Source organism: Alternaria dauci, chromosome 2 (genome assembly GCF_042100115.1).
Source record: "Alternaria dauci strain A2016 chromosome 2, whole genome shotgun sequence".
Taxonomy (NCBI): Eukaryota; Fungi; Ascomycota; class Dothideomycetes; order Pleosporales; family Pleosporaceae; genus Alternaria; species Alternaria dauci.
The window spans coordinates 166,424-194,096 of NC_091273.1; the positions used below are offsets into that span (position 1 = coordinate 166,424).

The 27,673-nt window shown below is 41.7% G+C and overlaps 5 protein-coding genes across 5 annotated transcripts; all 5 read right to left on the reverse strand.

The window, feature by feature from the left end:
- Positions 1-2,933: 2,933 nt before the first annotated feature.
- ACET3X_002151 (uncharacterized protein) lies at positions 2,934-5,076 on the reverse strand. The gene is made up of 5 exons (XM_069449210.1): positions 4,939-5,076; positions 4,837-4,851; positions 4,322-4,572; positions 3,502-4,267; positions 2,934-3,441 (listed from the first exon to the last, which is right to left on the reverse strand). The coding sequence occupies exons 1-5, from the start codon at positions 4,960-4,962 to the stop codon at positions 3,343-3,345; spliced, it is 1,155 nt and encodes a 384-aa protein (XP_069308698.1). The 5' UTR covers positions 4,963-5,076; the 3' UTR covers positions 2,934-3,342.
- A 456-nt stretch (positions 5,077-5,532) lies between these two features.
- On the reverse strand, positions 5,533-7,268 carry ACET3X_002152 (uncharacterized protein). Its single transcript, XM_069449221.1, has 3 exons — positions 6,419-7,268; positions 6,010-6,367; positions 5,533-5,938 (listed from the first exon to the last, which is right to left on the reverse strand). The coding sequence occupies exons 1-3, from the start codon at positions 6,797-6,799 to the stop codon at positions 5,634-5,636; spliced, it is 1,044 nt and encodes a 347-aa protein (XP_069308699.1). The 5' UTR covers positions 6,800-7,268; the 3' UTR covers positions 5,533-5,633.
- A 233-nt stretch (positions 7,269-7,501) lies between these two features.
- Positions 7,502-8,661, reverse strand: ACET3X_002153 (uncharacterized protein; the record flags this gene model as incomplete). The annotated part of the gene is made up of 4 exons (XM_069449232.1): positions 7,502-7,676; positions 7,962-8,047; positions 8,111-8,583; positions 8,631-8,661. The coding sequence occupies 4 exons, from the start codon at positions 8,659-8,661 to the stop codon at positions 7,502-7,504; spliced, it is 765 nt and encodes a 254-aa protein (XP_069308700.1).
- A 627-nt stretch (positions 8,662-9,288) lies between these two features.
- ACET3X_002154 (uncharacterized protein) lies at positions 9,289-10,309 on the reverse strand (the record flags this gene model as incomplete). Its single annotated transcript, XM_069449243.1, has 2 exons — positions 9,289-9,660; positions 10,067-10,309. 2 exons carry the CDS (start codon positions 10,307-10,309, stop codon positions 9,289-9,291), a joined length of 615 nt encoding a protein of 204 aa, XP_069308701.1.
- A 1,945-nt stretch (positions 10,310-12,254) lies between these two features.
- On the reverse strand, positions 12,255-15,483 carry ACET3X_002155 (uncharacterized protein; the record flags this gene model as incomplete). The annotated part of the gene is made up of 3 exons (XM_069449254.1): positions 12,255-12,435; positions 13,328-13,998; positions 14,260-15,483. 3 exons carry the CDS (start codon positions 15,481-15,483, stop codon positions 12,255-12,257), a joined length of 2,076 nt encoding a protein of 691 aa, XP_069308702.1.
- Positions 15,484-27,673: the final 12,190 nt, after the last annotated feature.

The following is a 27,673-nucleotide window of genomic DNA, read 5'->3' on the forward strand; positions in this document are numbered from 1 at the left end:
ACATCTGGCATTGGGTCAAGTAGTATGGCCACTCGCTCAGTGTATGTAACGAAATTATCCGATGACTAGGCCATCTCAAGTACCTGATCTTTCACATGTCTCGCGATCTGCAGGAACACTTCTTGTTCTTTAGACCGAAAACCAACTAAAGCCATTCCAGGTACATCGCGATGACAACGTCCTTGACCATCGTAAGTGATCTAGTACCCGCAGAATACCCTAAAACGGCCATAGATCCATGGATGACTCGAGCAAATGATGTACGAAATGGTAGTCCCACTGATATTCACAGAATATCACCAAATGAAGTGAAGTAAGTGCACAAGGCGTCGGTTCCCGATGAAACGCTTCCCAAACCGCATCCTCTAAGTGGCCGTCACTATACCGTTACAAGCGTTCGACGATGCTGCCACGAAGAAACCACGATGCCAACACGCCCAATATGTCCATGGAGATGGAAAGTGTCTCGTATCCCGGCAGGAAAGAGACGCTCTAAGAATTTTGACCCCACAGCTGCGATGGCCGAAATTTTTACATAAAGAGCGACGGTAGACACCTTCACAGCCATCATCCCGCAAACCTCCAACATCTCAACTCCAACCCAACAACCACCAACCCCTCCACCAAAATGAAGCTCATCACCACTCTCCTCGCTATCCTTGGCACTGTCGCCATCGGCCAAGCAGCTAGCTGCTCTGGTGCCAGGCAATGCCAGTGTCTCTTCCAAGACGGCTCGCACTGCTGTGTCTACGGCTACGTTAGTCACCACCCTTTTCTAATCCTCTTCTCCAAGCACCACATGATCTGACATTTTCGTTACACAGAATGCGCAAACAGGTGACACCTCGGACTGCACTGCCGTTTGCTCCGGTGCTTCTCGTCTCCTGCAGAGCGGCGAGAATACTCCTGCCAAGTGCAATGCTGGCGGATCGTTTTCTTGCGTTGGTATTATTACTGCGCAGGGACGTACGCCTTGCTATAACAATAACGAGGGTAAGTTGGTCGATGGGATTGCTGATAGGGCGTAGTTGCTAACGAACACCAGTTCCTGTTAAACTGGCAAGTCTGTCTGGGCAATGATTTAGGTATGGCTGAGGATGTGGTGTTGGATGAAACTGTGTTAGATATGAAATATACGAGCAATGACTTTGACATGTATACTCTATCATTTTAGATCGACAGTGAAAGGCCCCTATTCCTTGATCCATCGTCTCTTTCCATTGCCTATTGTAATCTCCATGAAACACCAGCTCGACCATCAATTATACAAGCTCTAAGTCAGGCTACGCAAGTCCTCCTCAGTCAATACACTAAACCATCTATAAGAGTATTTCAAACTGTATCCAAGAATCGACCTCCCATGCCGCATACCCAGGTCAACCATGCGCTTGCAGTCCCATATCGCGAACCCATATTTGCGCCACAGCCGAAAGGGGTACTTGAGCAGAGCCGGGCCCGCAGCCTCAAATGTATCGCAGATGGACATGATGTGTTGGAAATGGTATGACATGGGCACTGAGTTGAGGTTTCTTGGCCCCTGATTGAGCTTGTCCTCATTCCAGCCGAATGAGGGCAGCTCGGTACAAGAACAGCTCGACACTGGCCCTTCGGTCCGACGTATCGCTGGCAAGCTGTACGTATTGTCGTGAACGGCTTCCACAGAAGGAACAGCTCCAGAGGTGAATGCGTCGACAAAATCATAAGCAGTCAAAATCTGCTCCTTCTCAAAGTCGAACACGTCGTAAAAGCCATCTGGGCTACTTTCCGACAGAGCTTCGATCTCTTTTGTCGACCAAAGAGTGTCCAGTTGACCCTTGTTCCCAGCGCCCTGAAGTTCCATGAGAAACTGCAGTCGCCAGAATGCCTTGATCATCCGCTGCCCCTCTACCCACGAAGGCGGGCCGGTCCGCTGCGGAACATAGTCCTTACAACACTCGGCCTTTTCGAACATCTCTTTATACGTGCGTCCGGGCCCATACTCAATGAGCGTAGAGGGCCGCATCTCCATCGACCTCTCTATATAATAATCGAGACAAGCATGCGACCAGGCATGTACGTTCTCGGCAGCAGCGAGCAAGTATCGTACCGCAGCGGCGGCACGGTCTAGTCGCAACGAACGCATGTCATCCGTTCCAATAACCATATATGTATTCACTTGTGTGTCCACATCCCCCGTTGGCATGTCGTACCTGGACGGAACTGAGTCAGTGGCCGCCACCCTCTTCGCCTCCGACAAGGAAGCTGGAAAGCGCCCCAGCCGCGCTTCAAGAACCGCGCCCATGAGCCGACGAGTCAGCACAGGAACATCACGTTCCAGCACCCCGTCCAGGATCTCGAGCGGATACCTGTCGAGCACTCCGTCCATGGCGGGCGATGCATGGGTCAGGTTGCGTAGAGACCAGGGGTCGGGCGAGAGCTTTATGATTTGGATTCGGAGTTCCTCGGGGAGGCGGGCGAATGCGTCGTGTGTGGTACTCGCTGTCATGGTTGCTTTGGTTATGTGGTCGTCGTCGCCGAGATGGGTAGATAGAGAGAAGATAGAGTTACGGACGTGACAGATGGCAGTGTTTTATCTGCAGTAAACACGTCCCAGAAGACGTCATGTGTTGGCAAAAGGGCTCAGAAAGGGCTGAAAAGGATTGAAAGGGGTCGAGAAAGATTTGAGTTCTCCACAGCATGATTCACGGGCGAAGTAAAGATGTGGTTTAGTGGAGTGGATAAGAAGGATTGTGGCACAGCAACCACGCCGCAGGCTCATGACTGTCCGTTCATGAACTAATGAAGCAAGTAGGCCATAAGCGGGCTGCTCATCTACGATCACTTACATGCTCGTACACGCGCGCAATACTTATTACTACATCTCTCAGGCAAGCAAGACACGATACGCAGACAATCTCCAATCACATCTTCACAAGAACAAACATCATACACACTAGTACATTCATTCATTCGTTCATTCCTACTCTACTCCCCACACTCCCCAGAGTTCACCCACCCCAAAGCCGCAAAGTAAAAAGAGTGAGAAAGAAAGAAAGAAAGAAAGAAAGAAGAAAAAAAGATCCTCAAACCAGGCGCCCGATGTACTTTCATCAACGCCGCCGCATCATGCTCCCATACATACATACATACAGTCTCATCAATCATCAATCAACTCCACACCCATGCACTCTATACACCAGCAGTGCTGCCATCGCACCACAAAAGGAAAAGTGAAAAACTCGCTCAAATCGGGGGACTGTCATCCTTTACAGCCTGGCTCTTCTCTCTTCTTTCTCTTCTCTTTTCCCTTTTTCACAATCTCGGTCTCTGGTACTCTCCAGTAGTGGTGGGGCCCGAGTGTAGTTATTCGCGCATATTAACAACGCAACGAATACAATCGCCCGCCTTCATATCGCCAAAGGCCTGGTTAATCTTGTCGAGCGGTTGGCGGTGAGTAATAAACTAAAAGAAAAGTCAGCATATACGCCCATCTCCTAAACACGAACACTTCAGTTTATTTACCTCATCAACCTTGAGATCACCCCTCTTGTAATCCGCCACAAGTCCAGGAAGCTGACTCCGTCCCTTGACCCCCCCAAACGCACACCCCTTCCACACGCGTCCAGTCACAAGCTGGAACGGCCTCGTAGAAATCTCCTGCCCCGCCGCCGCAACACCAATAATAATACTCTCGCCCCACCCCTTATGACACGCCTCGAGCGCCGCACGCATAACATTCACATTACCCGTGCAATCAAACGTATAATCGCACCCGCCATCCGTCATCTCAATCAGCTTCTCCTGGATCGACTGGCTACCCAGTTTCGTCGGGTTCACAAAGTGCGTAGCACCAAATTTCTTAGCCCACTCTTCCTTCGCGTCGTTGACGTCGACGACGATGATCATGCCCGCTTTGTTCTTGGCCGCGCCCTGGATCACGGAGAGACCAACGCAGCCAGCGCCAAAGACGGCAATGTTGCTGCCTGCTTCTACGCCGCCGCGGCCAGCGGTGATGACGGCGGCGCCGTAGCCGGTTGTGATACCGCAGCCGAGCAGGCAGGTGCGGTCCATGGGTGCGTCTTCCTCGATGGCGACGACGGAGATGTCGGCTACGACTGTGTATTGCGAGAAGGTGGATGTACCCATGAAGTGCAGCAGGTCTTTACCTTTGCACCTGAAGCGCGATGTGCCGTCGGGCATGACGCCCTTTCCTTGGGTAGCGCGGATCTTGCCGCAGAGGTTTGTCTTGCCGGATTTGCAGAACTTGCATTCTTTGCATTCGGGGGTGCTGGATTACTGTGTTAATTCTGGATGTTAGACTGGAAGGGGGAGAAAGACGTACTAAAGCGCAACAACATGGTCACCAGGCTTCACATTCGTCACGCCCTCGCCAACAGACTCGACGTATCCCGCGCCCTCGTGGCCAAGGACAATGGGGAAGGCGCCCTCGGGGTCTTTGCCAGACAGCGTGTACGCATCGGTATGGCACACACCCGTGTAGTAGATCTGGATACGGACTTCGTGGGCGCGGGGGGGAAGGACTTCGATTTCCTCAATCGATAGGTCCTTGCCGGCTTCCCAGGCGACTGCGGCCTGGTGGGTTTGTTAGTTTGGTTTCCTTGCTGTACTACCCTGTTTCATGATTTCTCGAGATTCGAAGCGTCGGATGCCGATGACATGCGTCTGACGTGTGTATGTATGCGGAGCGAAGGTGCTGCGGATCCGCGTGCCAAGACTCGCTCGCGATGCATTCGTAACAACGGCTCGGAAAGGACATGGGCAGGACAACGCGATGGTCGTTCATGTCTCGTGAAGAGATGGACAGAGAAGAGGTAAGGAAGCGCGGCTCGTACACACCTTGCAGGTAATAGTCTATTTCACAGCTGTCAGCTCACATCCAACGCGTCGCAATACCCCGCCTATCCAGACAAGAGGGGCAGAGGGAGAGAGAGAACATACCTTTCCCACGGTATCAGCAGGCATCGTGATAGCTTTTCGTGTATGTGTATATAATCAACAAGTCGATGTTGATGCAGCAGTCTAGTTAGCAGAAGAGAGGTACCTCGAAGTTATTTAAATAACACCACGTAGTGAGGGGAAAACCCGAGCTATTACAGATAGCTCGAGCGGCTCCGGTAGCTTTTTGATTCGGGAAAAGGCGCGTCGTGGGTGGGGTCGTACAGTCGTCATGGGCTGCCCCTCCATTGCCCCTCATTCGGCGGAGACGGCTCGGGCATTAGCGATACGCGTGAGACTCGCGAGACGTGAGGCTCAAACTTGGAGCTGGCTCGGGATACTTCGCCGTTGGCGTACCAAGGCCTTTCTTTCCACGGCGTTTCTGGGCGCGCCTGTCGCTATCATTGGTGAATGGCGAGGCGTGGTCCGGGCTTGTTAGCTACATGTGGAGAACTGGTAGGCTCTGGGCTCGTCATCGCTCTCGGCACTTGCGCGGCGGATCTACTTGCCCGTTTGGGACGACGGGTGCGACAGCGTCGTGTATGTATATACGGCATTCAGCAATGCATCGCACGCACAGGAATCAACATGAACAGCTCTGATTCTCAGCAAAAGATGTCGCAAGTATAACGCCAGTAGAGCCATGCAACCCGACTTATCCAAGACGCCAGACACCCCCTTCCCTACCGTCCTGCGTATCATAACCCTGCCTCCATCTTCTTCGGATCCTCTTCTAAAATCCGGTCCGGCGTCGACCGCTTGCTCGAACCCCGTGACAAATCCGTGGCACCTGGAGCTTCTTTACCACCCTTACTTTTACTCCTCAGCCTGCCCCAGCTCATCGCTCTCTTCCTGCCTTCTCTGTCTTTTTCCTTTTCCTTCTTGACGTCGTGACTCCATTTCCTGCGTGGCGGGGGCCGCGATCCATCCAGCCCAATCAACTTGCGTAGATCCGATACTTCAGCGTGGCCGCGAGTAGTCTTCATGCGATGCGCCCAGGTACCTGGTTTCAAATTTCCTGATCAGTAAACGTCCTTTACACAGCGTTTTCGCCGGGATAGAAGAATGACTCACACTCGCCGTCCTCGAACAAAAACTCTCCACCCACTTGCTTAAAGTCTCCGCCCTTGAGTGCCTTCTTGCCCGTGCTGAGACCCTGGAAGATGGACTGGACCGAGTTGATGAGCACGTTGGTCTGCATGTATTCCGGCTTCGCGCCGAGATTGAACGTGCGTGTCATGCCGAGATGGTCGTACAGCTTGCGACTCGGATCCGCGTATATCGGAAACGGACAGCCAGTGGTTTCCGTGTACATGGGAATGAGCTCAGGTCTCCCGCAGCCAATGACGGTGATGAAGGTGGGCGTGGGCAGCGAGAGGAGGTCGTCGGGCTTGATGGACGAGGCGAGGGTGCGCAGATATTCCTGGCAGTTCTAGAGGTATGTCAGTATGGCGTGGATGCATGTCGGGAGCGGAAGACGTACGCCGCAGAAGAAGTGCCGTATGAAGATGATGAGCTGTCGCGAGGCGACGTGTGGTGCTTTGTACAGCTCCTTGAAAGGCCGGCTCTGCCCTTGCGCATCCAAGACTAGCAAGTCTTCTACCCTGGCCAGGTCCTGCTCGCTCGGAATGTCGTTGTTCACGTCGACGGTGCCCTCAAATTCCTCTTGTTCCTTCTGCAGGACGGGTGTTGAGCTCGACGGCGAGAACGGCGGCGTCATGCTCTCTGTGGTGTCGAGCGACATCTTGGTGTCGAGGTCGGCGGGGTGGCTGCTTTGTGAGTGTGGGGGTGAGGGGAGTTGCGATGTTGGGGGCTGCGATGCCATGGGTGCGGTCATGGGCTTGTGCGTGTCTGACGTCTCCATTCTGTCGTCCGGAAGCGTGCGATAGTATATCAGTGAGCCCGGGCGTGTTGTTGGCTATGTATGCTGTTTGTCGTGGGCGTTACTCAGCACCACGGATGCCAGCTGGGCCGGGGCTAGCTAGCAGTTGCGCTCAAAGGGTGACGGGTCAATAATTCGAGCGGGGGGCGCAGCAGCGTCGGATACGAAGACTGCGTCGTAAATAGGTCGTTGGATGCACTCTGTCAGGTGAGCAGCCAGGAGGAGATATGGCAGATTGTTGGAATAAAGAAGCCGAAACACGGCTAGACATGCGACGCGGACGCGACATGTGAGACGCAGGTACGCACCGCACAAGACGTCAGCGGCTCATGAAACCTGTCTGTTAGCTCCCGCTGTAGTGTTAGCCAAGCGATCAAAAGGGACCGCGCTATGCCAGTCAAGCACTGCGACTTTGCTTTTGTAAGACGCTGCGGATGGATGCATGCGTGATAGTGGCGACGCTGTGGCTCGCGATCCGTGGTGTTGACGTGGTGCGAGCCGTGTCTCGGGCGTATCGCAGGGGCGGTTGGTGGCGCTAGGCCACGAACGTCACACTGAGGACTTCCTCTACCCACTGCTTCATTCTGGCTATCCCCATGCCGTACCTCGATGGAAGTAATCCCCAGCTTTAACCATGTAGTATCCGACAAACGCCGTTTCTCAGCCCCATGTCCACGCCCTTGATCACCGCTGCAGCGCGACCTTGGCCTTGATCCGACGAACCACATCCGCATACTTCCCATAATTAGGAAAATCCTCCCCCTGACAATCCCTCTTAACCTCCAGCGCCTTGATTGCCGCCACCTCCGCCATCCTAAGATCGCCCTCCATCTCGCAAACCAGAGCGATATCCAGGTACCTAGTTCAAGTCAGCAACACGTCCATATGTGAGCGAACAGCTCCAACCTACACAGCAGCCAGCCTCGCACTATAATCTCCCTCAGCCCTATGCAACGCCGCCAGCTCCAACAACTTCTTCACCACAAAATCGCGCTGCTGACTCCCCTGCCGCAACGCCGCGCCCCTAAGCACCGCCGTCTCCCTCTCCAACTCAAGTAGCCTAAACCTGCGCTCCGCGCTCTTAGCTCCAAAACTCTCTTCATCTTCTTCATCATCCGTACACGCAGGACAATCACAGACAAACCCATAGTGCCTCAGCTCATACGCACGCAGCCCCTTATCATGCATCATATCGACATAACTCAGCGTGATTTCAGCGCCAGCAGGGACCTAGATGGCTACATCAGCGTCTATCCCGCACAGTAAGTGAACATATACCGCCCGGCCGCATACCGGATTCATGACATGGATATTTTCTTTGCCCGTAGAGTGGTTGAACGAGAAACACGCATTCGGATTACACGAGTGATTGAACCGACTCGCGTGCACGAATACGGCGGCCCCGTCCCCCATTTCCATGCAGTTTGTTTGGAAGATACTAATCAGACTCGCGGCCGAGCCTGTTCGCGCGCCGTGCTGCTCGGCGATGCGAGCGCGTTCCCTGGGGGCGACCGAGTCGTGGATGCGGGTAGGCCAGTTTTTGGGGTCTTGGCCGTGGCTCGAGTGGAGAGTGTGGTAGAGGGCTTGTTGGGCGGGGGTTAGCTCCGCGAATGCTTTTTCGACGTCGGAGAGCATGTATTCGGCGATGGGGACGACAAGCAGGGGCGCTTCGGAGAGGATGCGGGTGCCGCGGGAGAGGTCGCGGACGGCGAAGCAGCCATAGCCCTTGTTGGGGATGGCGCGTATGGTGTAGTATGGGTTGTCTGCTGGGGTTGTGTCAGTTGGTGAATACGGTGGTGGTGGTTGCACTTACCTGGAGCAGAAGGGGTCGATGTCGTTGCCATGGTGTCGGTGGAGGATGTAGGCGTGGTGTGGTTGGTAGAAGACAAAGGTGGGAGTTGGAAGATATAGAGAGCGTTTGCTATCTACGCGAGCGCCCACAGGTGAGAGCAAGCCCCAAACTTACCGCAAAGACCAGCCTAGGATAGGTGAGAGCGCACCTCACTTTGACGCCGAGAGCAGACTCGTTGATATTGGTGACATTGACCACCCTGTATCTGTAGCACTACACCTCATTTTGGGAAGTCATCCGCGACCGCAAACTAGTGCGAGGAGGTCCTCAAGGGGTGAGATGCGTAACACGCCGGTAGTGCTGGGTCAACGTAGCAGGCATGAGGAGTCGCAGCAACGTCTCAACACCATCATAACGTCCAAGTCGGCTTCTGAAGACATGGTAATCGCGCACTCTTCCAGTCCTCCCCTTCCTCCTCCCGTCTACCCCTCGTCCCCCAACCACGCTCTTCAAAGTCAGTAGCCCTTCTCACACGCACTTCTTTCATACAAGGAGGCGATCAACGGGGACTGCATGTGTACTGCACGACAAAATGCACATTGCTCTTCCTCAGCAAGAGCCAGGACACGTGATATTTGGAGATGAAAATTGGTAGAGTGCTATCAAACTAACTAAGACTTCATGCATCCCAGTTGAACGAATCGATCTCAAGCAATATGGGATCGATATCCTCCCACGCCAGTTCCACGTCAGTCAACACCAAGCCCATGGTGGGCACCTCCGGCTCGATGCCAAGCAGCACCGGATCAATCGTGGTCGATACAGCGACCGGGGCGGCAGGCTCGCTACTTACCGGCGCGCTCTGCACCAGAGCGTACTCGTCCAGCGGCGGAATATCTACCGGGAGCGATGCGTCAGCGGGGCCAGCGGACGCCCAGTTTGCGCCCTGGATGTCCTGGACGCCGCTTGTCCAGCTGTATTGCGGCTGGGGTGAGCCGCCGGGCATCTGCAGCTGCTCCATGGGCGGGTTGAAGCCGTCTATAAGTGAGGACTGTGTGGAGTCAAAGCTTACCGTTTGCGGCTGGGGCGCTGCCATGTAGGCTCCTGGCTGCTGCGGCATCGGTTGCTGCATCAGCATCTGCTGCTGCGGCAGCCGCCATGTAGGCTCCTGGTTGCTGCATTTGCTGTGTTTGCTGCGTTTGCGGCATCTGCGGCATCTGCAGCATCTGCTGCTGCGGCGGCGTCTGTTCCTGTTTCAGCATCTGCTGCTGCTGCATTTGCTGCTGTTGCTGCATCTGCTCCTGTTGCTGCATCGCGATGCAGTGTTCATGCTGTCGTTTCGCCCGATCCTCGATCCACCATCTACTAAGCAGCGCATTCATAATCGGTCTCCACAGTAGCGGGGGGCAGAGGGAGAGTTTGAAGCCAATATCCGTTTTCGGATTCCATCCGCTTACCATTTGGTTCTGCCTCGCCGCTCTCATCCATAGGAGAGGGAAACGCTCGGGCACAGGCATACCGTCGATGGAGGTGATGAGCAGCATGTGCTCGTTCAGGGCGTTGCGGAACTCGATCTGCTGGTTCTCGGTGAAGCCAGTGTAGTCCGCGGCAGCGACCTCCATGCCTTTTGGAGGCACCAAGACGATTCCTGGTTGGCCCGGGGGGAAACAAAGACCAGTCGGGATGTAGGGAGCTGACATGTTGGGAAGTTTGGGCATCTACATGGTCGGTTAGTACAAGGCTACATGTAAGGATTCCAGGTATGTATGTGACTTACTGTTGTATTGTGGGTGGCGGTCAGTTGCTAATACGGTTGTATTTGCTAGCTGTAGCTGTGAGAAGAAGATGAAGCTGAGTTGAAAACAGTACTGATTGCCTAGTTTAAATACTTTCCTATCGAAATTCTCCACTCAAATCTCTCGATGCACAGCCTGGACAATATCGTCGACTGTGGGCAGTCCTATGGATCAAGACCAAACCCATTATCACATCGACCGACCTTTACAGCGAGTCAGATGCAGCGAAAGAGGAAAACCCGCTCAAAGAGAAGACACTGTGACTATCGAAACGAAGAAGTGGGGCTATCGTGACAACACCCTTTTACGATTCGTCTGCCAGCCACACCTCGACAGCCACTGATTGGAGCAGTAAGCGTGGATCGCGTCAACTATGGTTGCCTCACCCCAGCTATTTTTATGCCTCATCGTCCCTCTCCTCATTCAATCGGATACCGGCACTGTCTCCCACGGAGCCCCCACGATGGCTGTCTTCTCGCTAAACCACGCCATCTTCAGTAAGGCACCAGATGTCAGAACCTGGTTTCCCTTGACTTCGACATCATATTACTCGGCGTACTTGAGTGGGGTCGATGGGGGAGCCACTTTCCTCGCCAATGATAAATCGCCGATAATTCAGCCCTAGCGGGTCGGCTCGCTGTACCGTAGATCGCCAAATTTAAAAGCAACGACGTTGCTGCTTTAAGCACAGGATGTCTGCCCGATGGGCTATGTCTGAACGATATGCTGAGTAAATTCTCTCGTCCAAGTTTGCAGAGCACCCATACTTTGTGACTCTCCCAGAGTTACGCATCTCGCCCGCGAAATCTCTCTAGTCGGGTTCTCAAGTCTGATATATTGGGTATACTAGTGAGCGGCGAGTATGCTTCGTGGGAAAAGCGGACCTTCTGAGTACAGTTTGCAAAGTATATGCTCGCGAGACTAACTCATTACGGCATAACTTGCTCGTTCACGCAACACATTGTGCGCGGCAATATCTTTGAAGAATCATCAGCTGACATAGTCGCGGAGCTCAGCACCCAAGGCATTGCGTAAATTTCACCTACCGCAAGCATCGCTAGGTTCACTAGTCAAACTCTGCAAGAGTGTGTCCGTTCAAGCACACTGGGTAGCCACCACTCTATGGCTCAGCTAACGGACCTTCTCCAAGGTTCCTCGTAACCATCCCGCCTCACAACAGAATCCGCTTCTACACGGCACAACGAGTTTTGCAAAACCCATATCCGCATACAAGCTATGCCGCCTAATGCCCGCGATGTGCATGCCGCGCTTCTCCGTCTCCTTGTCGGTAATCTGGCACCACACTTCGCTTCGCCCGCTGCTTTGCCTTTGTCGAATTTTGCTCGCCAAACTTCCACACCGCCAGCTCCCACTCCTGCCTCAAAACCACCCCCGTCAAGACTCTCACCCAACTAACTCGTACCGCGCCAGCCCAGGCCGAGAAGTCCTGCACGGTAACTCGGTTTTGTTAAAACACGTCGCCATCTCTTGCCGCATCGTTCCGATGCCATTGAGTTCGTGTGCGTATCGCTTCCTTCCGGCTTGTGCTTGTGAGTTCTTGGTGCACATTGATCGGTACGCTCCTGGAGTTCTATTGCGTTTCCAAAGCAGGTACGTGCCCGCACCTGTGACGATGAAGAAGATTAAGCCACACGGAATACCTACTGCTAGCCCGATTTTTGTGCTCGGTGAGAGCCCTTGAGGGCGGCTTCCGGTCGGCCGTGGACTCTGCTCGGTACTCGTCGCGCTGGACCTTGAAGAAGCAGACGCTGTTGGTCTGCTATCCGGGGCGTCGGTGGGATGCGCCGAGGTTTGTGAATGAGACTTTACCGTACTCGGCCGTCTAGAATCAGAGGCTTTGGATGTCGATACCAGCGATGCTGAAGCGGCTACCGAAGAAGACACGCTGGACGCTACTCGTCCAGATTCGAACACCACTGTAGTTAGATACTCCGTTACATACGTGGTCGAAGGTGCACTCGCAACCGCCGTAGTCGTCGCAAACACCGGTCTGCTCAGAGACGCAGTAGCTGCTCGCAACATTAGCTGAAAACACGCTGAGCCCAAAAAGTAAGCCCATACGATGGCATGGCTCGATGAAACGATCCCAAGTGTCTGACCTCTCTGAAGAAGTGCATTTGTCCTGGAGGCAGGCATCGATAGATGGTATTTGCTGTGGCGAATAGTTGCACATGCAACTATTTTCTTGCGAGCCGCATATAAAGTAATTGGTGTTGGTCATAACACATAGTCGCTAACAGCGATCAGCTGCATCGAAGCCAGTATCGGGGCGGTCAAGGCTTACCGCGCATTGAGACAGATCTGTGAATTGGACCGCTTGTGCTCTTGCTTGTGAGGCTATTGCGATGAGGTGCAGAATTAGGAAGGGGAACATGGCTAATTAGTCGCCATCGCGTGGAAGGAAGATGTTTAGGGGATGAATGCTCTGGCTTAATACATAGACAAAGGAGCAGCCGCAGCTCAGTTGTTGAGAAGGCTGGAATGTGCAAGGTAGCGTGGCGCAAGAACACTTCCGCATCCGGCTGGAAACGACGCCCGGACTTCAGCCTCACCAACGCTATCAGTGACAAGACAAAGAGACGGTTCGTTGCAGTCTCAACGTCCCATAGTCATGATACAGACTAGATTTTCACGCACCAACGCTTGAGCTTCGTCGTGGATATATCATCGACAACTCAAGCAAGCCTAAACATATCTCCGTTCCACCCATAAGTCCGTGCCAGCCGTCGTCCATACCGCCTCGCTAACAGTATCGGTAATTTGCTGCTCGGATGCGGTTCATGAAACTGAATACTTCTCTCCACCCCAACGTCGATTGTTTTCGGAGTGAAATGCCAAGCAGAACCATGCATCTTCTCAGCCGAAAAACCCATCAACACCATCGCATGTAAAAATTCTGACCACGGAACCTCGCCTGGTAGATCCGTGTTGTATGGCGAGTGAAAGAGCGACCTGAAGACCTTGTGCGCACGCTTGTCGACCGTGAAGATTGAATGTGACTGTGTGCCTTGCGTAGCGGTCACAGGCGCAGTGGGTTCGGCAGGTTGAGGCGCATTGCTGCGGGTCTTTGGTTTGACAGTGAATTCGTCGAGAGCGGTGCGATCGAACGCGCCAGTGATCTGTTTTGTCGCATCATGATATACGCTTGAGAAAGGCTGATAGACGTATTCAATGGAGGCTGCGCTCGCAGACTTCTTAGTCCTACCGGGCTCTTCCCAAGAAGGCGTCCGCTGGATAGCGCGGTCTTTACTGAGGAGGTGCGCAACTTGATCATGTTGAGAGCCAGCACTTTTAGCCTTGTGGTGTCGGTCCACCGCTTCCCAGAAAGCATCCAGGTTAGCCTCCGCTTTTCGCATGATCTCCACGTTCTGCTTGTTGCGGCGGCGATGTGCCGGGTAGTCAAACTTTCCATCCGTGGGATCAGCGTACTTGTAGACTTGCGAGCCCTCAAAATTGATAGCCATGGTCTTCGCCCAACCCTTGAACGTTTGAGAATACTGAGATGACAGCTCGTCTTTCTTCAAGTTCATGCCGTCTTCTATCTTTCGTGCCCAGGGTTGGAAAAGGTGTAGCTGGTGAAGGCATTCAGATACCACTGACAGCGAAGATATACGCCCTGCGATACGTGGCGAAATCAACGCAGCAACGGCAGGATCCATTCGAAGAAGGCGGCCAATTTCGTCAGTCACCGTATGAGGTCCGAACAGAAACAGCTGTTGTTCGTCGAACAAGATGTTGAAGAGAGGTATGAGACGTTTTACAGCATGATCCTGACGTGGAGATCGACACATGAATCGGATTTTCGAGTCGTTAGATTGTGGAGGCACGCTTACGCAGAATCGGCGCATCGGCGAAGAGGCAAACAAAAAGTTCCTGAGTTCAAGTACAAGATCTGTCTTTGCTGCATCCAAGAGGAATCGGAGATTTTGGAACGAGTCAAACAGGTCTGTGGGCAGATCCTCTTCTCCACTTAGGCTTTCCTTGCATGCTTCATACTTTGAAGCTACTTTCTCGACCTGCTTCACGATCTCGTCGAAGGTCGCAAAGCCAAAGTAGGCTGACCCAACTGCGTCACCCAACACTCGATTCCAGAATAGCGGACGAGCCGCCTCTTTCAGGGTAGGGTGCGCCTTACCTCGAGTGTCTAAGAGCATCTCTTGTCGGTGTTCGGATAATTCTTGCATCTCTTCAGCAAAATACCCAGGGTCTTCACGCATACTCCATAGATGGTCTTCTCTCGAATTGCGTTCTGCGGAAGCCAGAGCTTTCAGACGGTTGAACTCGACACGAGCGGGTAGCCGATATGGCGCTTCAAGAGAGACAACTTCCAGCAACACAGCATCTCCGTCCTGCGTAGCTGGCGGCCCAGGATTGGGAAAGACCTCAGACTCGATTGTCGAACCGATGTCTTGCAACAGGATCTGGCAGCACTTGACGAGGAAAGCCCAAATGCGTTGCTGTATCTCTAGAGCCTGCAGCCCATGCCCAGGGTGCATGCCAACGCCGTTGATCATGTTTTCGAAAGCAGCATCATCATCACCCCAAGACACTAGCTCGCCGTACGTTTCGGGTATCGTCCGGTCAACGAAGAGCATCGTGTATTCGTTGAGGAAGCCAGGCATGGTAGTACCGCTGGTTCCACCAAGCCGAGCTTGCTCAAGATCAGAGTGCACAAACTCGTACGGCTGATGTCTGCCTCGATAGTGTAGCATCAGCAATAGAGGATTTTTCTTGGTCAAGTCCTCTAGGTTGATGTATGGCCACATGTATGCTTCCTTTGTCTTCAAATGGCGGCGCCACGCCGCTATATCAGGCCGATGTTGTGCAGACATGCCGGGCCATGCTTCCACTAAAATTTGCTTCTTTTGAGCGTTGGTCTTCTTGCTCCAACGTTTGCGGATCGTCTCCTCATGGCGCTCGATGGTTCTCTTAAGGCTGTCGTGGTCTTGAAAGAGCTTAGTCGCACGTTCTCGAGCTTCTTGTTTCACCCTGGCGGGCTCCAGAAATTCCGAGGGCATTGGTAAGCCGCTAGGTAAGTTTTGAAAGAAGGCTGACATGTCAATGTTGTCGGTTCCGGGTGTCTAGGGTGAAGACTTTAACTTTTAGGCTGAGAGAAGTTGCTAACGAACGAATGTGGTGTTTGGCTTTAAGAGGTATTTGTCTTACACAATCAACCGTTCCCTAAAGCTCAAAACTAATGATTATCGCGACGCAGTAGGCCTCCCAGGAGCCTGAAAAAGCGGCTTTACGCTCTCTCGCTCTTGAGCTGAAGCTTCTAGATTAGCAGATCTTAAGAGTCTTCATTGTGCTAGCAATATGACCTAGGTGTCAACTAAGTATAAGTCAAAAGCACATAATAATAAGTACGCTAGCGAATTATGATAGGCTCGTGAGAGCTATAAAAGTATAATAATAGTTGTGAAGATACAGGCGGAGGAGACGCGATAGCGCGATAACGTGATAACGCAGTAGAGCGTGCGCGCTTATAGTGCCTATACGCGTAATAAGCTAGTTTACATAATAAGCTACCTTAATAAGATTAGATAATAGTAAATATTTAAATAATAAATATGCTAGTAAAAGACGTAAGTATAACACTATTAAAAGATACTATAATAAATTATAATAAAGGTGTATTTCCTAAGTACCTAGTTTTACTATATATAGCTATATATATTTAATAATAGATAGGTTAAAGCTAAAGCCCTAAACTTTAGGAGGTTCTAGAAAGTTATAGTAATATTAGGGAGAAGAGGAGTTTAGGGGGAAAAGGAGTTTTTAAACTATAGTCTATAGCTTATATCTAGGCTTATAACTATAGTACTTAAGAATAAAGAAATATTTAAGTAACTTAAATTTTCTTCTCTTAACTCCTACACTTTAATATATCTAGTAACTCTAGTAACTTTAGTAACTCTAGTATCTCTAATATAAAGTATAAGGGGTAGTTATAAGTAATAGTATTTACTTTATACTAGAAGAGAATAGTAAGGGATAGCTTTATATTCTAATAGTATACTAGGGAAAGTAATAATAATAATTCTTACTAGTCTTCCTACGCGAAAAGTATAAGTTAAGAGTAAGTTCCTTATCTATAAAGATAATAAGAGAAGTAACTATATTAGGACCTTAGTGTAGTAGAGTATTTCGTTACTAATTCTCTATTAGGAATAGGTACTTAATATAGTAAATAGATATAGAAATATTAAAAGGAGTGCATATCTTATAGTTATTATTTTATAGCTAAATACTATTTAGCTAGTTTCTATAAGGCCTCTTTTTCTTATACTATCCCTAAGCCTAATAGTTCTTTAACTACTTATACTTCCCTTAGTTTCTCTACTATATCCCTCCTTTACTTAAGAAGAAGGCCTCCTCTTCTTTAACTAGAATAACTCTTAGACTTACTACTATATAATAAAACCTATATATAACCCTAATAAGTAGACCTATAAATCCTAAACTAGATACTAAAGTCCTCCCTCCTAGTATAATTTACTAACTATCTATCCTATACCTTCTTATACTATATCCCCTAATTCCTATTATAATTTTAATTCTTCCCTACTATACTATCCCTATTCTCTTCCTCTTCCCTTATAATTCTTAGGATAAACTACTTTATCTTCTAAAAGTCCTTTAGGATTTATTAGAAGTTACTTTATATTTTTAACTAAGTTCTTATAGCTATCTACTATTCTTTTTATCTAATTCTCTTCTTACTCTTACTTAGCTAACCTCTAGACTATCTAGAATACCTCTACTTCCTTTAATAGTACTATATAGATTACCTTTTATATCCTAGGTATATTCTAAATATCCTTTAGTACTAGCTATAAGACCTACTTTTTCTATAGACTTTAATATTACTCTAGGTCTATTTATTACTAAAGGCCTTTTAGTGCCTAGTAACTAAATACTAAATGATAATAATACTACTTCTACTTACTTCTACTTACCCTACTTCTTCTTTCTCTCTACTACTTTATTACTTTATTTATACTACTTTACTAGCTTTATTACCCTCTTACTATTCCTCTTAACCCTACTACACTTTTATTATAATATTCTTTCTTACTATTAACTCCCCTAAGAAACTAAAGCGCCTTTATATTTAGTATAGTACTAGGTTACCTAAGGAGTAATCTACTACTATATTTACACTACCTAATTCCTTTACCTTACTTACTTATATACCTCTACTAGCTATTACTAAAGATACTATTATAACTAAGAGGGCTTTAGTATTAGGCTCTAATAGTAAGTCTAATTCTATTTCTAATTCTCTACTATATTACTTAGCTTTACTTATTTAAGATCTTAATAACTAATCTTAGGGAGAGTAGGATTCTAATAGCCTAGTCTTTAACTAGAATATTTAGGATCTTATCTTTATAATACCTAAGGGTCTACCTATACTACCTAAGAATACTTTAGTAATAGACTATAATATCCTAGATTCTCTCTCCCTTTACCTATTTTACTACTACTATATAAAGCCTTCCTTAATTATTACTAAGGCTATCTTAGGGTAAGAATAAGTAAGCGCTACTAATTAGGCTACTATTACTTAGCTCTTTAAGTAAGATAATAATGTAGATATCTATAATTCTACCCCTACGCCTATAGACTTAGTAAATATCCTTTAGACTATACCTTCTCTTATCTAGCCTAATATTAGTAAAGCTAAACTTATCTCTCCTTTAAAGAGAGTAGTTCCTAGTAGTAGAGGTTTTATTAATCTTAAGCTCTTTATATATCTATCCTTTAATTCTAGTAATAATAAGATTATAGAGTACTATAAGTTTTAAATTCTATTTATTATCCTTCTAAGTATCCTTCTAATATCCTACCTTATATAGTTATTAATAATACTAATAAAGTCCTCTCTTCTAATTAGATTAGATCCCTTTAGCTCTACTTCTAGAGACTTAAGTATACTAGTTTTACCCTTAAACTTTTACTCCTAGTATTTATAATTTACCTTAATAATAAGTTTTTAGACTTTTAAGTTAACTCTAAGAGGCTACTTAATTATCTTCCTAAGTTTAGGGCTATTAGTATATACTTCTACTTATCTAGCTCTATAAAGTATACTATTATTAATTTTAATATTAAGGCTTTAATACTAAGTATCTATTAGGGCGCTATTATAATTAGTAGTGTTAATAACCCTAACTATATTAGTTATATATATAGCTACTATAACTCTAACTATTACACTAAAGTCTATAGCACCTATATTATTATATATATTAATAGTAAGCTATATAAGAATAGTATCTATATTAATTATATTTATAGTAGCGCCTTAAATACCTATTTATTCTACTATAAGTACCTAATTATCTTTTAGATAGCCTCTTCTTTTCTTCTTTATAAATTTTACTAATTTAAACTTTTTCTAGGTAATATTCCTATTTATTATAGTATTACTTATATTAGTTAACTCTCCTCTATCCTTTCCTCTAATATCCTTAATACTCCTACTTTACCTCTCCTTACTTATACTAGCGCTAGTAAGGCTATAATACCTACTAAGAAACCCCTATTTACTTACTCTTCCTTTAGCTAGGTTAGTAAGAAGTCTACTACTAGCTATAGTCTTTATTTAAGCTAGTTAAATAAGGGTAAGGCTAGTGACTTTAAGCCTAAGCTTAGCTTAGATACTAATAGTATTACCTCTAAGGATTTAGCTCTTATAAAGCTATCTTTAGTTAGGGAGTTAGGTAATAACTAAGTTATTACTCTATCTAAGCTACCTAAGAAGGCTACTTATAAGATACTTACTCCTCTGAAGCGCACTACTACTTAAAAGCTAGTAATACTATTACTAATAAAGAAGAAGGCTCCTTATAAGAAGTCTTTTACTCTAGCTCCTCTAGCTTCTTCTAAGGCTTATTTAGTCTAGCGCTCTCCTTATTAGCTAACTATTAAGGCTCTAAAGGAGTAGGTTAAAAAGCGTAAGAAGGCCTCTTATTATAAGTATCTTCCTAGTAGCTAATATCTTATTAATATTAGGAGTCTTTATTATTATATAGAGTTAATTAATTCTACTCTTTAGCCTAAAGTTCTTATTATTAAGCCTATTACTATAGTTAAGGACGCCTCTATTACTAAGTCTAGTAGTAATAGTGCTAGTTTCTAGTCTTTATTATATACTTCTCTAGGTTTTAATAGTAAGTAGTTAGCTAGTTATATTACTACTATCCTAATAGGCTTTTAGCTATAGTTCTTATAGAAATCTATATCTAACTATCTTATTTTACTTCTTATTTATTTTAAAGATATTAGTATTACTTCTAATCTTCTTTTTTTATAAAGTATTTATACTACTCCCTCCCTTATTTAAGAAATTAAAGGTCCCTTCTTCTTTAAAATCTAGTTTCTAAAGAGTGTTTAGAATATAGAGTAGACTAAAGGATAAAGTAATTCTATATTTATTATAGGTTTTTAACTTTAGAGATTAGTAATAGCTACTTAATAGATATTTATTCCTAAGCTATAGTTCTATCTTTCTTAATTCTAGTTCCTAAACTTCCTAGGGTAGTTCTTAGAACTCTAGATTTATTTCTTTCTATTCTAAGTACGTGTAAAGGTTATCCTTAGATAACCTAAGAGTTAGTTCTTAGGAACGAGTAAGTGCGATAGACGGGGTTAGTGTAATAGCACGATTAGAAGATTAATGTAATATTACGAGGGGGTTATATAAGAATAAAGTAGAATCCTTAGATTAACTACTAGAGTCTTATACGAAGTTAAATATAATAAACTATAGGGGTTTATTACCTAAGCTATATACTTAATAAGCGTTATACTTATATACGAGCGTGTAGGTGCTTATAGATAAGTATCTACTTATAGGCTAGCGTCTAACTACTTACTAATAAGTAGTTACATAACTATAGTATAGTACTATACTATAATCCTTTAACTATACTACTTAATCCTTTAAAGTACTTACGCTTACCCCTAACTCCTCTTAGGCGTAGATTATAACACTATCCTCCTCCTATAGGGATTTATCCTTAAATTATATAATTAATTTATAGTTTCTATTAATAACTAAGGCTTACCCTACGTTATAAGTAAGGTAGTTGTTATATCCTCTTCCTCCTATTAACGTCGCTTACGCCTTAGTTCTAAAATTATTTAAGCTAACTATCCTACTAAGACTCCTAGTAATTATTATTTCCTAGAAGGTAAGATTTATTACGTTATACCTAATTCTTATCTAAAGTGTACTAAGTGTACCTAGCTAGGGTATACGTGTATAAATATATCTTAGGAGTCCTTAGACCGTACTTATAATAAGTATTAAAAGAAAGTAGATAAAGATAAGAAATTATTAGTAATAGTAATTTCGCGTTTATTATAGAATAAGAAAATTCTAAAGTAGGTAGAAGAGCGGGCGCGTAAGAAGGCGCTATATCTTACTATAGATATAGAGGTAGCTAGTAAAACTAAGGTAGCGCAGGAAATAGATTATCCTATAGTATCTATTAGTATAGAACTCTTACCTACTATATAGGCTATAATAGGCTTAATTAATACTTCTATTACTAGGTATAGTACTTCTAAAGGTGTAGTTAATAGTTCGTAAGGTTCGTGTCTAGTTCCTATATATTTTTACTACTTAGATAGCTTAACTATTTAACTAAGTATTCTATATTATTATTACTATTATAGTATATAAGAATCTTCTTAACTTTAAAGATATTATCTTCTTCTATTTTAAAATAAAAGGTTTTCTAGAGTTATATTCTTAGGTCTACTAGTTCTAATATATTAATATAGAAATATAGGTAGATTTTTATATTAGCTAGAAGGTTAAGTATATAAGTAACTAGTCCCTTTTAGTCTAGAATTAAAAATAGTCTAACCTTAATATTATTAAGGCCCTTACTTAGTTACTTAGTATAGAGATTCTTTATAAGTAAATAAACTTTATCCCCCTTCTTTAGCTAAGGTACTATTTTTTATTTCTTATTAATATATAAGATACTTTAGTGTTAAGCCTTCTTAAGTACTTACTTAAGTTACTTATATACTATCTTTAGCTTATCGGCTATAGTAATAGCTACTTCTATCTTCTAACTAAGAAACGTTCGTATAAAGAGATTTATTTATCTTTTATAATTTATATAATATAGAGTCTATCCTATAGACTTTAATAGCTTATTATTATATACTATTTATTCTATATGTAGTAATAATACCTATTTTTCTTAGTAATAATTAATATAAATCTATTGGTAGGCTTTTATAGTGCGGTTCGTTCGTTCTATTTATCTATCTATCTATAGATAGTAAGCTATTAATAGCTTTTTCTTAGTTCTAATTATAGTAAGTAATATTATCTAAAAGTTTAATATAAAGAGCTTATCTTTATTACTAATAATTAACTTTAATATACTATAATATTAAATAATTCTATTATAGATAATATATACGAGCTATACTACTATATAGTCTTTTCTAAAAGTAATATACTCTACTTACTTAGTAAGTCTATCTACTACTATAAGAATTACGTTATAAGATACTTTAGTAATAGGGTCTCTTAAGACTAGTAGGCCTATAATAAAGTCTATAGAGATATCTAACTATAGTACGTTAGGTAGTTCTATTACTTATATTTCTCTATAGGGTGCGTAGGTACTATACTTATTCTTCTAATAGTTTACGCACTTTATAATAAAGGTAGTAATCTTATTCTTTATACTTAGAAACTTATAATTTTACTTAATAAGTTCTATTATTTATATAATACTAGGGTAACTATATATAGGGTTATTATAGTATTATCTAATAATTACTTCTTATAATTCTTTTAGTACTTTACTAGTAATCTTTATAATTTAGTTTAGTATCTTAGTAGGTCTTAGTAATCTATCTTTATTAATCTTAAGTAATATAGAGTTAGTAATTAACTTAGTTCCTATAATATTATATTAGTAGCTAAGAGTATCTACTCTACTATTATCTTTTCTTAGTATATATATAATCTTAAACTTATACTATCTTAGTTCTTTTAACTATCTTACCTAGTATTAGTTAAGTACTTTAGTTATTATAAAGTTAACTAAGTTCTTATAATCTATAAATATTATAAGTTCTAAATAGCTTTTAGCGTATACTCTCTAATACTTAAGGTATACTATAATAGTTAGTAGTTCTTTATTATAGATATTATAATTTTCTTTAGCTACTATAAACTTATAGGAGTAATAGGCGATAGGATACTATTTCCTATTAATATATATACTAGTGTATCCTCTTAGTATAAGGTTTAATATACCTATTTTAAAGCGTAGTTTATATCCTACTATAAATATATAAAAGTAGAGTAGTTTAATACTTACTTTCTTAAGTGTCTAGAAGGTACCTTTAGCTTCTTTACTCTACTTAAAAGGTATATCTTTCCTTATAAGTTTAGTTAAAGGGATAGTAATCTTAGAAAAGTCCTTAATAAACTATTAATTAAAGTTTAGAAATCCTAGGAAGGACTATATATCTTTAACTATCTTAGGTTATAGTTATTCCTTAACTATCTTAATCTTATCTTTACTTATTTATACTCTATTAGCTCCTACTATATATCCTAAGAAGGTAACCTTATTCTTATAGAACTTATACTTCTCTAGTTTTAGTCTAAGATTAAACTTCTCTAAGTACCTTAGCACTATATAAATATATTTAATATAGTCTTTTATATTTTTAGAGTAGATAAGGATATTATCTAAGTATATAATAATAAAAATATCTAGGTATACTCTTAATACGTTATTAATAAGTTCTTAAAATATTACTAAGGCGTTCGTAAGCCTAAATAGTATAATAGTATATTTATAGTATTTATATCTTATATAGAATACTATCTTCTATTCTTTACCTTTCTTAATCCTAATAAGGTAGTATCTATCTTAAAAGTCTAGTACTATAAAGACCTTAGCTTAAGATAATTAATCCTAAAGTTTAGTAATATTTAGTAGTAGGTATTAATTCTTTACTATAATATTATTAAGCTTATAGTAGTCTATATATATCCTTAGTAGTCCCCTCTTCTTTAGTATAAAGAGTATAGGGAATCCTACTAGTAATATAGAAGGTCTTATATAGCCTTTCTTTAAGTCTTAGTCTAGCTTTTCTCTTAGTATCTTAAGTTCTACCTCTAATAGTTAATATATTAGCCTAAAGGGTAGAGTTTTCCTTTCTTCTAAGATAATCTTATAGTCCTAGGGTTAATACTTTAGTAAGGCTTTACTATCTACTACTTCTATAAAGAGGTACTAAAATTCTTTATACTCTTATAAAATATCTAAAGTTATATATTTCTCTAAAACTCTAACTTAGTAATCTAAGGGTACCTTACTAGTATTAGTTAAGTTAAACCCTCTTTTCTTAAGGCTATTCTTATATAAGGTTTACTTTCCTCTAGTAATATTATTAATCTTCCTCTTATCTACTATTATAGTTATTAGATACGTAGGCTAGCTTATAGTTACGTCTATTCTATAGTACTTAAATAAGAATATCTTTAACTTCTAGTTAATGCGTAGGTTATATTCTTATAACTAAGGAAGTCTTAATATAATATTATAAGTAGCTAATCTAAAGACGTCTAGGTTTATCTTCTCTTAGTAATCTTAGATACTAAGTGTTACTCTAGTAACCTTATATATAATCTTAGTTTTACCTAGTATAGGCTAACCGTTAGTAATATATAGTATATAGCTATTATCTTTCCTTAGTAACTTTAGTCTAGCTAAAGATACTACTTAAGTAAAAATATAGTTTACTTAGGATCCTAAATCTATTAATGCCTATCTCTAGTATCTATTAAGCTATATAATAAGCTTAAGGAGTATTAAGGAGTTTACGCTATTAATCTCCTTAGTAGTTCTAGGTATATTAGGCGCTTATCTAAAAAAGACTACTAGCTATATCTATAGAACTACTTTATAATAATATATTATTTATATTTAATATTAAGGTACGTATACTATAAGGGCTAGTTATACTCTTATATATAGGGTCTATCCTTTATAGTTATCTACTATATTATATATATCTATAGGGTCTCTTATAGATTATTATATCTATAGAAGTATAAGCTATATCTTTTATCCTATAGGTAAATTATACATATCCTTTAGATAGTTATACTATTAGAAAATATATATTAGTATTCCTATAAACTTACGTAGAAAGAATCCTAAACCTACCTTATCTAAGTAATAGATTATATATAAGTTATATAGATATACTATCTAACTTATTTTATTATATAAGGGGTTCCTTAGGTTAAGCTAGTAGTATATCTTAATATTATACTTCCTTTTAGCGTTATTATACTTCTATTACTATTTTAGGTCTCTATCTTATTTCTAGAAGCTATAAGAGCTTTATTCCTATTCTATTATTAGTACTATATAGGGGCTACTATATTATTTAACTTCTTTATAGAATAATTATTATTCTTTATTTAAGAGTTAAATAGTAGGTTCTTCTTATAATACTTTAGCTTCTACTTCCTATTAGATAAGAGCTTTAGGGTTAAAGCCTCTTATATTAGCTTCCTTATATAGGTTTATATACTAACTATACTTCTTAAACTAATTATAGAAGTTATTCTTAGTATAATTAAAGGTAACCTTAGTAAGGTATTAACCTTTTTACTTAAGTTATTATATCTAACCTTAGCTTTAGTTACCTTATTAATCTATTCTAATTTATTAAGTATAGGTAAGAACCTTACTATCTTAGCTAGAAGGTTTTCCTTATCTTACCTTACTTCTTATAAGAGATAGTAAAAGTCTTATTATATAGCTACTATAATATCTAGTATTTTATAAGTATACTTAATAGGTAGCTTATTTAGGTATTAGAGTAGCTAGTTAATCTAAGACGCTAGAGTTTTTATCTATTCTTCTAGTATATATAGTATTACTAGTTAGTTCCTTACCTAGAATATAGCTATATATTTATACTTAGTTTAGTTAGTATTAACTACCTCTATATCTTTATAGAGTTCTAAGTTAGAGTTATTATCTAAAGAAGTATTTTCTAGTTTAGTAATTATTAGGTTATTAAGTCCTTTAATAAAGTCTTAGTTTTCTCCTTTAACCCTAATTATTATAAGTTAGGTAATTACGTTCTATTTTTCCTCTAAGTTATTACTAGGTACTATATAGTAAATAATATTAATTTATTAAGTTACTTTACCTTAGCTTTAGTAGTCTTATTTTATATAACCTTCTTTACTATAGGTATAATAAGTAATCTTCTTCTTATTACCCTTATTATATAGAAACTTTAGCTTTCTAGGTCCTTTATTAATATTATCTAAGTATATAGGCTTAGGCCTATTAGTCTTATATTAACTTAGGATCTAAGGTATATAGCTTTATTAATATCCCTAGTTAGGGTATAAACGTTAAAATAGTTAACGTAGTTAAACGTTTATATTAGGGTTTACGCGAATCCCTTACGTAAAGAGTCTTTCCTCTAGCTTAAGCTTATAAAGTTTATTATCTATTTAAATAGCCTTAGCTATAAGTTTATTAAGTGTATTAAGGCTAGATCTACTTCTTATAAGTTCTATACGTACTACTAGTTTAAGACCTTATTAGTATATCTATATTAAAGCGTTATTATCCTATTTAATAACTATCTAATCCTACTAGAATTTAGTCGTATAGTTAGTAGTAGATTTAGTTTATCGTAGTTTCTAAATTTATTATTCCGTAACTACTAATTCCTTAAAAGGTAAGAATACTTCTTATATCTTCTTCTTAAAGTTATCCTAATTATTAATAAAATTAGCATTATCTTAATCTTTAATATTATTATTTATATAGCGTTAAAGGATAGGGTTAGCCTATTTCTTAGCGTCTCCTCTAAAGAAGGTAGAGGCCTAGATAACCTTATCTTTATTACCTATCTTATCTCCTTTAATATAAAAGTAATAGTCTACTTAGAGGATCTAAGTTTTAAGCTTACTCTAGTCCCTATAATAGAGATTAGGCTTATTAGCGCGGCTTAAAGCTCCTCTATTAGTGTAGGATTTAGTAGGGGTATCTATTATAGTATTACTTATCTTAAGGGTATTTAAAGTGTAAAGGTCTTCCTTAGGTAACCTAAGAGTTAATTCTTAGGAATAAGTAAGTACAATAGATAGGGTTAGTGTAATAGCACGATTAGAAGATTAATATAATATTATAAGGGGGTTATATAAGAATAAAGTAGAATCCTTAGATTAACTACTAGAGTCTTATACGAAGTTAAATATAATAAACTATAGGGGTTTATTACCTAAGCTATATACTTAATAAGCGTTATACTTATATATAAGTGTATAGGTGCTTATAGATAAGTAGTACTATATATACTCTATAATTAGCTAGTAAGTAGTGCTCGTAGACGAGTATCTACTTATAGGCTAGCGTCTAATTACTTACTAATAAGTAGTTACGTAACTATAGTGTAGTACTATACTATAATCCTTTAACTATACTACCTAATCTTATAAAGGTATTACACTTACCCCTATCTCCTCTTAGGCGTAGATTATAATAGTACGTTCTAGTAGAGTTCTCTAGATATCCTATCTTTTCTAAGTTATATCTAAGGTAATTAGATATAGTTCTCCCCTAGGTAGTTAAGTTCTACTAACTATATAGTTAGGTTTATCCTTTATTTAGGTTAAGCGCTTTTTAGCCTTAAATTATATTCTAGTATATATTTCTAGTTCCTTACACTATATAGTCTAGATTATTTCTTATATTCTAAGTATATTTTTAGACTTACCTATTTCTTATAATATACCTTACTATTACTTTAGTATTATACTATCTCTTACTTTAAAAGTAGGTCTATTACCTTAGTTATAATAGGCCTTTAGATAGTAAATAGTAAAAGTTTTTTCTATAATAATAATACTAGCCTATCTACTCCTTACTACTCTTATCTCTTCTTTCTACTCTTCTTTACTACTTTAAACTTACTTTATTCTCTATTCTCTAACTCTTTCTTTATATCCTTACTATCTATATATACTTTATAATAATATCTACTCCTTTTTATAATAATACTCTACTTACTTAACCTACTACTACTTTAGGTTATAGTGTACTTAGTTTTTAGTTATATATTAATTCCTACCTTATACTACTTTTCCTTTCCTTATCCTTAGTTCTAGCTACTAATATTATTATAACTAAGAGGGCTCTAGCGTTAAGCTCT